General features: G+C 49.8%; 1 protein-coding gene across 1 annotated transcript in view; it reads right to left on the minus strand.

Moving 5' to 3' along the window:
* Window positions 1–5,241, minus strand: part of NEURL1B (neuralized E3 ubiquitin protein ligase 1B) — a 6,480-nt gene extending 1,239 nt beyond the window's left edge. The window contains exons 1-3 of the mRNA XM_035902488.1: window positions 4,584–5,241; window positions 1,114–1,821; window positions 32–157 (exon numbers count right to left, since the gene is read on the minus strand). Of these exons, the coding sequence (XP_035758381.1) occupies window positions 32–157; window positions 1,114–1,821; window positions 4,584–5,241 (1,492 nt within the window). The remainder of the gene's footprint in view (window positions 1–31; window positions 158–1,113; window positions 1,822–4,583) is intronic.
* Window positions 5,242–13,411: the final 8,170 nt, after the last annotated feature.

Genomic DNA, 13,411 nt, shown 5'->3' on the forward strand with positions numbered 1-13,411 from the left:
AGCCAGGTGCCGAGGGCTGAGCTCTCCTTACCGAGCGATGACTCTGAAGCAGATGATGACCTGTTGACGCTGAAGGCCATGTCCGAGTCGCTGTCGTACTGCGAGCCACCGGGGGATCCTGAGGGAGAGACGGTCACTGGGCTGGACTGCACAGTGCCTGCAAACACAGGAGAGAGCTGAGCCTGTCGCGGGGCCGAGGGACAAACCCCACCTACGTGCCCCTCAGGCCGGTGAGTCACTCCCACCCCACGTGCTTTAGGGTAAAGTCCAGCTCCTGAGTTAAGTGCTGCCCCTTAGTAATGATATAGGTGCGTGATTTTGGATGTGACCTCCAGGGCCTGGACCTCGCTATGCCATTGTACAATTTCTGTTCAGCACTTCAGCGAGGCAAGCACCAGGTTATCCAGCAGCCATCACTTGGGGTGTAAAGTCACTCCTCTGCGGTCCCAATCTCTCCAGCAGCAGCAGCCTCAAGCTATCGCCATCTCACTGTCAGATCAGGGACAGCTGGGAAAGGGCATTGCTTTAAATGAGAAAAACCTGCTTTACAAAGTCATCAACATCTGCTTTTCTGACAGAATCCTTAACAAGAGGAAGGGAGGCAACTGCAGCTGGTCACCAGCAATGGATCAGGAGTGACCTCTGATACCCGAGCTGCGGCAGTGCTTGGGGAGCGATTACTGTCCCTCAGCAACACACGGGGTTAAACCAGAGCTGCGCTCATAAAAGTCACCGCCCTTACCAAGGCTGGAGTTTAGTACCTGTTGGCTGGAATAGTGGGTTTACAAAGAATCCCATTTGAAAACAAACCCTCTGAAAACCATCTGCCCCCCTGCCCCAGCCATTCCTGCCTCCCTACCTGCTGCTTATTTTACTTTTCAAGTCTCATCCCTTTCGGGGGGACTTATATAGGCTGCATGCATCTACGTGACAGCCACCACGTCACGCTCACTCTTGTTTGCAAACACAAGGTGAGACCAGGAGCTGCTTCCTCACATCGGTGGCCACCTGCTAAAGGCAACGCTGCGACTGCAAACCCATAGCTCCCGCTCTGGCCCAGGGAACATCACCAGCCAGGCGCTCCCCGTTATCATTTCTTTTGGCTGTACTTACCCAGTATTTTGAGCTGGTTGATTACACCGTGGATTGTAAAAAACACCCAGAGAGACTGTGAGGTGTCCACGCACATTAGCATTCCTCGGCTGGCTCCATTCACCCCGTGGTGCACCTCTCCATTCGGCAAGACCATGAAACTGAGAATGTCGCCGCTGTTGAGGACTGGGAATGCTCGGTAAACCACCCAGTACTCCTTGCGGTCCAAGAGAAAGTCTGGATCTGCTGGGAGCTCATTTGTCCGTAAAGTACTCGGATCACAAGAAGTGATGCCAAACGAAAGGGCCCCGTAGTATGGCAACCCAAGATGTCCTACTTCCACAAAGAGGCTCTCACCAATGTGCAAAGGCCGGTCCGAAAACACCAAAGTCCTATTACTTTCTTGCCAGTTGGTGCATGCAACCATCCGGTCCTGAGAAAAGGTGATGTCAGGTCCACGGGTGGGGTGGAATCGCAGGTCTGTGTCCAGGAAGGCTGGGACCCCCTGGGCACGCTGCCGTCGGTTTGGGCAACAGGGGATGATGTGGTTGTCTGTCGCAAGTCCTGGAACCCGGCTTAGGTTTAGGTTTGCAATTTTGGCCACCACTTGGTTATTCTCCAGTTCGTTGTTATTGAAGTTGGCTGAATCATGGTTGCTCTGTGGAAGGCAAGTGCTGAGACGGGCAGTGCTGAGACGGGCAGTGCTCATGGTCTCTGCAAACATGCTATCTGTGAGATAAACCCAGTGATAAGGGACATTAGAGTCAAGACACAATTGCCTACTTTTACGGTTACAATTGTTATTATTCCAGCCTACAGATTATCTGAATTCTGTTCCTCTGAATGGAAAAACAATGGAAAAATTAGCCAGAGGTCACCCACTAATGAAAGGCTAGCAGTGGAGAGTCTCATGGGGAGCGAGCAGAAAAATGGCTGTATCTTGGTAGTAGCTGCAGTAAAAACAAGTGTTATGAAGTACCCATGTAAACTGGGAGCTCCTTGCACTGATGAACTGGGAAAAGCTGTTAACCAGTGTGCTCCTACAGCTTTCTCCATAGAGGGGACTAACAGCTTTGAGGGTGCTCCATAATAGAAGGAAACATCTCAATATCTTGTTGTCCAAAGGTCTTATGCAAGCCAAATCTGCAGCACAGGGATGGGCAAAGGAGCACAAGCATGAACAGATTCTCCTTTCACACCCCTTGTCCTTGCCTTACAGCTGTGAGGTGCCTAGGCACAGGCATGTCCAAGAGAGGTCGTTTTACAAGATTTCAAGCCTCGTATCTCAGGGGTGTTCACACCACTTGCAGAGATTTTGAATTGAGAGCTTGTCACAAAAGCTACTTGCTGCAGGTGTTACAAAGAAGATTTTTGCAGTCAGAGAGTTATTTTCCCCTTTCACAGCAAAAGGAAAGTCAGGATGCTGACTCTTAATTAAATTTCCTAGCTTTTCACCTTGGCCATGCCAGGCTGGGGGGGATTTAAAGGTGTGAGGAGGGTCTACCTCCAGCATTGCCCATGGCAGCTTGGACACTTCACTCTCAAGGTAAGGCATTAACTAGCTGAGCAAAGTCAAAGCAGATCGAAGTTAAGAGTGTGTGTGCATGAAGCAGACTCCTCGTCTTCCCAAACATGGAGAGGGAGAAGCATCCCAGCACCAACACTGCCTGCTCCTTGGAGGAGAAAATCAGCAGGCTTTACCAAAGAAGGTGAAACACCCAAATCCATCTGGCAGCTGCAAAGCAGAGGCTGCCTTTGCTCAGAAGCCCATGCAGGAGGGGCCACCGGTGTAGGCTGATGGCTGGACCAAGCTGCTTCTAGCAAGCATGGGGTATCTGGCAAGAAATGCTCCCACAGAGGAGTAAGACACATCCAAGCTTCATGATGCTGAAAGATGCATTTTATGCATCTGTATCTGGGCTACATTTCACAGCTTCCTTGACTTGCAAAATTTTAGGAGGAGGAGACAGAAAGACAAATATGTCCACTGTGACACCACCACACCTGTAGCAAAGAGGCTGTGTCCCCTGGTGCCCCAGATGGTTGAGCATCGCTCTGATTCCTGAGGTACCTTGTGGGGCTTGGTACTTCAATCCAAAAAACCCATCAGAGTACAGATGCCCTCAGGCCAAGTCTTTCACTCTGCAGACTTGGATGCTGCAGGCAGGACAGGAGGGTGGGGGGCAAAAATAAGCTGCATTTTATTTTTCTAACTATAATCTAGCAAGGAAGAAGGAGTGCTCTGGTGAAGCAGCTGCACTGGCCAATGCAGCAAATGCTCCTTCACCTCTGCGATGAGCACCAGAGGCTGGAGTGCATCGCAATTGCAATTACAGGATAAGCTACTGGTAAGGTTTAATTACACATTTGAGGCAGAGCAGGCAGGGCAAAGCGTTGTTTATATGTTTATATGTAGCCTTCTCAGCTGTCAGATAATTGGTACCATTCAGAAGAGGATGTGACGGAGCTGCCTGCCCACTGGACTGACCATGTCCCAGCTTATCGCTGGTGTCTGTTTGGTGTGAGGATGGAGGCACCATCCCCTCGAGCAGGTGCAGCCTAGCTTGGCTGTTAAAAATCAGCTCCTAGGAGCCTCCAGGAAAGGGCAACACTCTTGTATTTTAAAAGGACTCCCTGTGGTGTAGCCCAGTTCAAAGCACTCCATCTGACACTGAATTCACTTGAAATTGCAATGCCGTAAAAGTGACGAAAGGGAAGTCATTCCATGGCAATCGGCTCAGTTTGCTAATGGGAACAGATTCATCCCCTCTTGCAGCCCTCCCCAAGGATGATGCTTGTACATCAGCCAGGCACCACCTGAATGCAGCGATCTGTTGGGGGTGGGGGAAGATGGGGCGTGCGGTGGCAAGGATCCCAAAGCACACAGGACCTCACACATTTTCTCATTGCTCTTCAGCTGGCGGGCTGCCTCCTGTGCCGCAGCTGGTGCTCTGCAGGCATGCAGTGATGCCCACGTACAAGGGAAGGGTTACATCTGCAAACACAGCTTGTTAAAACTGCCAGTCTAGGTGGGGACCAAGGCCAAGAGTTGAGAGAGGGGCTGAGGAAGGTGCCGGGAAACTCTTGGGGAATGGGTCTTAGTTTTTCAGTGAGCTGGCAGTAACTGGTAGCTGAGAAGGAAGAGGAGAAGCCAGAGCTGGTTGCCTTTGTCTGCTCAGTCCCAACCTCACACCACGTGTTTCCACATCTATCTCAGAAAAAACTAGGTAAAGTTACTTGTAAAAATTTCCATCTAGCCCAGCCTTGGGACTTTCCCTCACTGACATCTCTGAAATGTATTGTGTTCTGGATTCCCACTGCTAGCAAAAGAAAAATGGTTAATTTGAAGCACAAAACCAACAGTAAATTGTTTTTCTTAAGTGTCCCACAGAAATTATTAACCAGATAGATCATGCATCTTTTCTCCATGATCATGCCTTTGTGGAAAGAGCAACCAGAAAAGCAAGCCATGGGCCAAAATACACACTTACCTAGTATCTGTACTTCATGGGTAATTCCATAGACGTCTATGAGTGCCCAGAGAGGACCGGAAACTTTAATACCACAGTGAAACAATATTGGCTCCTCGTCATTAATACTGTAGAAGACTCTCCCATGACGGTCAACCCAGAAGGCCAAGATATTGTCTCTCACAGCAAACCTCTCTGGCAAAGCTTTGGCCCAGTATCCGGGTCGGGTCACTAGGTCCGGACAGGCGTACTTTGGTATCTCGTCAGAGCTCATCTGCGATGGGTCGTGAATGGTGAAGCCGAAGCGTAGGGCTCCGCTCCAGCCGTGGTGCACAGCCACCAGCTTCAGCCTGACTTTCTCGTAGAGGTGGATGGGCCGGTTGGTGAAGGTGACCCCGTTGCAGAAACTGTTCCTCCGCGTGGCCTTGCGGGAGTGAGCGTCCAGACGCACGTTCTTGCCTTTGGCTTGGGAGTGGAAACGCGGCGGCTCCGTGATGGCGAGGACCGAGCGTCTCTCATGGCTGCTGTTGGGCAGACTGTAATAGGGACGGCTGGAGACAGAGCGGGTCTGGTGGCTTGTGTCTGCAAAAGGAGAAACCAGCGGCTCCATCAGCAGTGCCTGACCTGAGCCATGCATTGGCTCAGCCCAGGCAACTGGCTTGCCACGTGTGCTTTGCATTAGTTGCTGGCAACTGCACTATTTAAATCTTAAAATGCTGTGCTTGGCCACAATCTGCTCTTTGTTGCACCAGTTTGGCCCTCAGCTTTATACAAATATAAGGCAAACGTGGCTCTTGGAGCAAAGGTTAGGCAGCTTTCCTTCTACGCCCTGCAAAGCCGGATGAAAACAAACATCCTTTTGTTCCCGTCAGATGCGTCCTATTGCACTCGGAAAGGCCCAACACTTGTGACCGTGGCTCCGAGTTTCCTATTTACACGGCATGTGCTGTTAAATCACCAGCTGGTGGCCAGAGTCCTACCAGCTCTGAGAATTGTAGCTGTTAGGATCAGAGGTGCTCAAGATGAATGCGGATGTAGGACACTGATTTTTTGGAGGACATGCAGCCATTGGTTTCTCTGTCCCTTAATTTTGTAAAGACAAACAGGAGCTTTTGAACAACACAAATAAACCAAGACATTTAGCAGCTGGAGCGCTACCTCTGCATCACCAGACTGTTCTTCCAAAACTTTCAACCCAGCCCCTGGTTCAGATATCAGATGCAACTGGCACATTAAGGAACATTTCATCCCGCAAAGCCTCGCCTTTACACAGAACCTCCCATTTGAGCTCAAAGCACTTTATAAATGATGATTGTTTTCAGCTTCACAGCACCACAGATGGCACAGAAATTCTGCCATCCTCGTTCTACAGATGGGAGAAGGAGAATTTATGGGTGAGATCTTGCAGCATTTAAAGTCAACAGCAATTTCGAGACCAATTTCAAGAAAAGCAGATTTGAGGCCTAAAGTGAAGTTCACACAACCATGAAGCAGAAATTAAAAAAGCCTAACTTTTAATCTTAAACCTTAGCTGCAAGTTCCCCAAGGCAGGGACAATCTCTTTTGCATAGCCCTGAACACGAGGGGCCCTGCTCTGGGCTCAGGGGTCCCATGATCACCACCACCACGATGACTTTGTTCTCCCCATTTCCCAGCCATCCCACTTTTCCCCCTCTTTCCACCTGGCTTTGTAGCTTTTTAAAGCAAAAATGGAAGGCGTCCTGGGTGCTCAAAGTCATCCTGTTAAATATAAAACTGCATCACATGCACACATTTATTTTGAAATATTTTGCTACATTTGAAGCTTCAGAAGCTGCCTGCCTGGCCCTTCCTTCAGGCTGTTTCCTCCCTGTGTATAACCCCTGGCTTTGCTTCGTGACAAGGGAAGGATTTTCTGACACTTTTCTCTCTTGGAGAGAAACACCAGAAGACACCGGGAGCTCAGCTGGGAAAGCTGGCAGGAGAGCTGCAGCTGTGGCACCTTTTTTTGCAAGCAAAACCATAGCAGGTAGGGCAGCGAGAGGCTGGGACTTGCGCTGTCTGAACCAGGAGAGGCTGTAAGCAACTGCTGCCTTCGCAAACGTGAGGGAAGGGGGGGGCCGCAGGCAAGATCTGAGGACAGGATTAGCCCTTGAAATCGGGCATTTGCAACAGGAGTCAAAGAGCTACAAAGGCAAAAAGCTCCTTTTTGCATCAAGGAGAAAAAGGTCAGTCCTAAATTATGACAGGCAAACGCAGTGGCTAAATAAAAGGTCTTTTGTAGCTCTTCACTCGCACCGCACGTGACCATCACTGCATAGCACAACGGTTAATCCTGTCGTGCACTAACGTAAAGAAATACATCTGTACCCTTACACCACTGGGGGGTTTGCCACTTCCATGCCAGGGCCATGAAGGCAGAGTCCTGGGGAAAATGGGGAGGAGAGAAGCACCCCCGGGTATTAAATCCCCTCGGGATGGTCCCCCTGCCCGGCACAGCACCCCCCCCATTGCAGCAGTGCCACAGGCCAGGCTCCCCCCCAGGCTCTCCCAGTGCCAGAGGGGGTTACCTGGGTCTGCGGGGTCAGCCCTGGCCATGCTCGCAAGAGGTATGGGTATTGCTCTTGGGTATTCCCAGGAGAAATCTCCTTTCTTGCCTCCCAAAGAGCTAAAATGCCAAAGACGGCTGCTCTCAGCACAGACCCACCCACAGCTCAGGTAGGTGCTGCTCCATGTATCTGCCTGCAAATGTTCCTGACAAATGATGCTGCTGCGTAGGAAACACAGTTTGGGGTTTCCTTAGCAGGGAGAGGCACGGTGGCATGAACCAGCCAGCCCCTAGCGCTGGGTGAGTGACCCCGAGCAGCGAGGGGTGAATCCTCTCCTGGCCATGCTTTCCCACACCGGCTCCCCGTGTTTCATCTGGATTCACAGAGCCTTTGCACTGGTCAGCTGGGATGGGGGCTAAGCAAAGCCACCGATGGGTGCCACCAGGAAAGGGGATCCTGCGGGAGCCAGTGGGCTCAGTGCTGCTCCTTCACATCACACCCTGCCTTGCTGGGCGACAGCCTCCCCATGTACAGAAATCCTTGTTTTTTAATCCACTGAGCTGCATTTTTTTCTAAAATGGTTAAAAATAACTCCCCTGAGCAAGCGAGTGCCCTGTCCTCAGTGTCCCTGTGTCGGACAGGAGGAGGAAAGAGGGACGAGAGCTTTTGTTCCCCCGTCCTCCCTGCTCACACAAGAATCCCCTGCCTTCCGCCCCCTGGGCAGCACTGGGCTCCCTCCCGCACCGACCTGCCGGGGCAAAGCCACGCGTCAAGACGAGCGGGCAGGAGGCGATGCCCTCCGGCATGGCTCCCGGGCAGGTGCTGCTCCCGCCGCTTTCGGAAAGCACGGAGGACCAAGGCGGGAGCGACAGCGACGGCAGCACGACGGACGGAAGAGCAATGACACGGGCACCCACTTCAAACGCAGCTCTGGGTCCACCCTGCCAGAGAGGAACTCAGGGCCAGGGTTTGGCTTTTTTCTGTTTTGTTTTTTTTTAAAAAACAGGAAAGCATATTGTGGCTAAACAATAGGGAAGTCTCCAGACGGAAATGAACGGATAATTTACTTATAATGCCGTTCCCCCCTCGCATGAACACCTGCTGGTTGCCACCAGGAATAAAGCCTGACATAACCCAAGGCAGGGGAGGCAGAGCTTTCCCACTGAGAGCCGCCTGAAGCTGGGCTTGGGCATGTGCTTTACTCATTACGTACTGCAGGGGACTAGGGGAGCTCAACAGGATGTTTGTGCCTTTGCATCGCCCTGATTTGCAGCTCGGCTGCCATAGTTTGGGTCACATTTCAGTCCCTCTGCTTTTCCTCCAGACCCTCTCCTCTTCTCTCTGTGCTTTCCCACCCAAAAGCCCGTCCGTGGGATAATCACAGCCAAGCTCGTGGCAGAAATGCCGCCCTACCCAAGGGTGCCTGATGCCGTGACAGGCAGCTAAGTGCTACGCCAGCTCTTTTTTTCAGCTGTGAGATTCCTACAACGCTTTGAGCAAGTAATTCCTTCTCTTTACGCCTCACTTCCCTGTCTAACAGCGAGTAATAGTATTCCTCCACCTCGCAGGAAGCTAAAAGGATTAAAAGATGTAAGGTTCTCAAATACCGCAATCCCCGAGCCCTGTAAGCGTGTCAGCAGGCTGGCTAGATCATTGAATGGGACACGAACCCACTGGGTCTCCCTGGGTGATGTTTTGAGGTCCCATCCGGCATTTTGCTTCTTTTCATTCTGGAGTTTTCCATTTTTCATCCCTACTTTCACCAACTGCAAACATGATGCTCACAGCATAAGTCCCTCAAATGCACGGGCGGGGCTTCAGCAAATATGGACAAAGCCAGGAAAATGGCAGAAAAAGCTGAACTGAAGGATTCAGAATGGTGTAAGGCTTCTCACTGAAACCTCCAAAAGAAACCCTGGCTGGAAGGCAGCATTTCCATGCACATGGGCTGCACTGAAATAGATTTGGGTTGCGGGGACCCATGCTCTCAACTGCAAGGAGCTATCGCACATCTGAAACTTCACCTTCTTTCCAAAAGGCCAGCACATTTATTTCTTAGATTATGCTGACCTTTGGAGAGGTATTTTAACAAACATGCACTTTGCATTTCAAAAAGGTACAGCAGGCAGACCGTGGACAAATTCCACATATTTATCATGGTTCCAGTTCTAAAAATAAACATTTTTTTTTTCACCCATTTGTTCACAGCATCGGGTTTGCTGTGGCACTGTAATCCCACTGACAGCAGCAGACAAAATTCAGAACAAGAGCTCTCTCCAAGGCTGCTGCTCTCCAGGGCACAGGATGGAGGAGGCTGCTTTGTCGGGGAGTTGCCGTTAAGCCAGACTGATCCTGTCTTCGCTTGCCCCGACAAGCCAGGCAGGAATGATAGCACAGAAAGCCCTAAAATGGGGGAGATGAGAAGAACGTTCAAGGAGATCGGAGCTACAGCAGAGAGCTACGAGGAGGGCAGCCGGGCAGTTGGAGGAGGAGGAGGAGGGCACTGCCTTCCTGATGCGCCACAGGTAAATTCACTGTCTGTGTTAACTCTACAACCACTGCATCAAAAGACGTTCCCTGGCTCCCGCATCCCTTTCCTGAGGACCCCCCCTCCAAGTGAATCCATGACAAAAGCCACGCAGGATCACAAGGCAAGCAGCCAGGGCAGCCAGGTGCCAGACAGGGATGCATACTGGATAAAGCAAGGATGTCACAGGGACAGAAATTACTGGGACAGCTACACCGTGGACGAGGAGCTGACAGGAGACACAGCTCCGCAGCATGCAGCTGGAGTGTGGTCCCCCCGCGTTGTTCAGAGGAAAGGCTGAAAGGTAGCAGCGTGTGGCCTGAAATCCACCCCCTAACGCCCACCGCACAGACGTGCCCGCATCTGATCTTTATGGCCACTGCCTTATCAGTAACACTAGAACTTTTCCCTATTATAGTAGATAGTTGGGTCGCTGCTGCTGCTGCAACAACCCTGTTGAACATTAAACGCGGTGTCTGGAGGTGGCTTTTGCTTCAAAACAGGAAAATCCCAACAGGTGGGGACAAACGCAGTCACGTTTATCGCCTGACGGCAAGCGTGTCGGAACAGACCTCGCGGGCTGAAAGTCAACCACAGCACGGTCCAGTAAAAGCACGGTCCTCGCCGTGCTCACGCCGCTGCATCCTTGCTGCTGGAGAGGATGCCGCCGGCCGCGGGCGCGCGGGCTGGAGCCCTGCCGGAGGCTGGAAGAAGCAGGCTGGGCTGCTACTGCGGATAACAAACATTAGCACTAACGCGAAACAGGATTCTGCTCCAACACGATCTTATCTTCTGAGAGCAAGGGATAAAAATCTGCTCACATATACATTTAGTGCGCTGCCTAGACTTTTTTTTTTTAATACAGAAAATGCGTCGGGGAGCCCTGCGGGAAGCACTGGTGTCACCTCTTCCATGCTCACCAGTGTGAATTTGTAAAGTTAGGCTACCAAATCCACTGTAAGGCTGCTACAAAAAATCAGCCTCATTTCTGAACCTCCTCCTGTCTCAAACACTGGAAAACTCAACTTGACAATTAATAAGTATTCCCCATTTAAATTCCTGTGGTTTGCATGACTAGGCCAGAGCCCCGTTTTGATGTAAAGGTCTCCCTGCCTGGTCCTCTAACCTGAGACAAATTTCCAGAGAGTTAAAAAACCCCAGGTGGTTCACTTGCAATAGAGTGATACAGAAAGTGAGGCACGGAGCTTGAAGAGCCTGTAGTGAATGGCAGGAAATGTGACATTTCTGAAGAGGCTAATTTGGGAAGGAGGAGTGGAGGAAAGACAGAAGTTGTTTTTTCAACAGGAGGTGTGTTGTGGCACTGAGGTAACTCTTGATGCAAGTATCTAATGAACATATAACATTTTTCATTGCAAAACAGTCCAGAAGAATCCCTGGCAGAGAACAGGGATTGACTTCAACTCACAAAATCATATTGTGCCTGTCTCCACGAGGATCTTTAAGTGAGAAAACCCTCTTGATTCTGTGGCTAATGCTTGAAACCAAACATTTTAGGGAAGACTTTTTTTAAAAAAAATGCTAAAATCCATTGTTTTCTAGGCAGAGACTAATGACACATTTATTCTGGTCTTCTAGGCATTCCTCCATGAAAGCAGAGAGGTATTTGCCAACAGCATGAGGCAAAACCCTTTTGTTCTGATCCTTTTTCTCAAACCAGCACACACAGGCAATTCCAGCAGGACCTTGCAGTATATTCCAGGCTGCTCCATCCCCTGTCTCCCACCATGTCCTCAGGGAAACGAGCTCCTGCATCCTTGCTCCTTTCAAATTAAGCCATTTCCTTGCAGTGGGGAGCTCATGCGAACACAAATTTCAACCCCATCATTTGAAAGAATGGTTCCCTTGACAGGAAAGCCAACATTGGGGCTTAGCCCTCCTAGTTAACCGAACGTCACATCATGACACCAGCATCGGAGCCAAAAGATGGCAAGTGCAGTTGGATCTCCAAGATCCACCAGCTGCCTTGAAGCAGAAAATAAACCATGACAGAAGGCCTGCTCCAAGGAGCCGACAGCAAAATCTTCCACGACCTAGAAGTGATCACAGAGCCCCGAAGACTGGGAAGAGCCAGCGTTCTCCCAGATCAGGCAGGAATACTCTCCCAACCCACTTCCAGACCTTCTGCTTGACTTTGCTTTTTGGTGGTAAAGGAAATCAAACTTGACACAAAGAAAGCCAGGGCATGACTTTGATGGTGTGGCATTTTCAGAGCGAAATGGGGAGCCCTGAGCTAAACCAATATGGTCTTGTGGATCAGGGTAGAAGCAGGGTCTGCTATTGCAAAATCTACTGCTGGGTCTGCAAGTACAGGTAAGTCCGCCGATGTTCACCTCCCTCTCCCTATGTCCCCGTCTCTCTCCTGCTCTGCCTCTCACCATGTGCATGCATGAATTTTGCTGCAAAAAGTTGGCCCCATCTTTATTACAGGTTTTTAGTTCTCCTGCATATAAATAGCACTAAGAATACACAGAAGCCAGCGATTAAGCATGGAAAAAAAAAAATCTCCTCTCCCCCGTATTATTAGCGAATCTGGGTCAATGAGTCTGCAACTCTAGTAACAAATTCTTAGACTTGGTTAATGAGAGACAGAGCGCGAGTGAGCAGGAGAGGGATGGAGAAAAGGCAGGGTTCATGCCATAATCCTTGCTTAAGTCTTTCGGTGCGAGCGATGAAAGCAGCTGCATGATAGATGAGGAGCCTTGGAAATGGCACAGCTTATTGTAATCCGTTATATGGCCTCGACACCCAAGCCCACTGGCTCGTGTCAGTCAGAAGGCCATGCTCACGAGCCAAAATGCTTTGAAAGATGTCAGGGATTTGAAAGTCATAAAATACGGGATGCAAAACTAGCTGAAACTTCTGACTACTGGCTAAAGATAAAAACATCTCGTCAAAAATAATCAGTCAGCCACTCTTACCGGGATTTTTTTGACTGTGTCCTCACTAATATGCTGCATATGGAACGCGTCTGATTTCATACACCAGGAAAGCAAACCTGTGCCTCTTACTTGATGGATTACGTTTTTGCAAAATTGTTACCTTCTTTAGAAAGTTGAGTTTAACTTGGGGAGAGCAGAGGGCTGCTCAGCTCACTTTATCTTCTGGTCCTAAACGCAGAATCCACAGCACAGTTTTGGGAGGTGATCAAATGCAAGGAGACATAAGCAGTTGACGTCTGTTTAAGCAACTCCTCAAATGGTTTCTGAGGACTGCTAGGTTGGGAGACTGAATATTTTCCAAGTCTAAATGCTTAGCTTGTCAGTCAGTGATTAAAATACATATTTTTGTGATTTATTATTTTCATCGTTTTCTAGAAACAGACAATAGAGTGCAGCATAAAGCAGAGAGCACTAGAAGATATAAGACTGCAGGCTGGGAAGACTGGTCTGGAGGAAGGAACTCAGCTGGAGACCCAAAGAAGGAAGGAGAGGAGCAGAGGTGTGGATGAAAAACCTCACGTTCTCCCGGGCAGTTGGGTTCTGCTTTGATTTACTAAATTCATACAGAAATGAGGCCCCATTTCCATGGATTTACAATGCTAGACTATTTTATTTTCAATGGCTGCTACTTCAGGTAGGTCTGAAGGCTGCTCCCACCTTCTGATGCATCAATTTTGTTAAATCAAGTGCATTGTGCTCACTGCAAGTTAAAGCCAGCTTAGAAGGCCAACATCCAAGGATCCCATTTCAACAGTGGTTTTGCTGTTATATCAAGCAGCATTTTCCTTGTGAACTCCCCTTTTCCCCAGCCTGAGTCGAGGACAGTCCCACGGC

Source organism: Egretta garzetta, unplaced genomic scaffold (genome assembly GCF_000687185.1).
Source record: "Egretta garzetta isolate BGI_Z169 unplaced genomic scaffold, ASM68718v1 scaffold209, whole genome shotgun sequence".
NCBI lineage: Eukaryota > Metazoa > Chordata > Aves > Pelecaniformes > Ardeidae > Egretta > Egretta garzetta.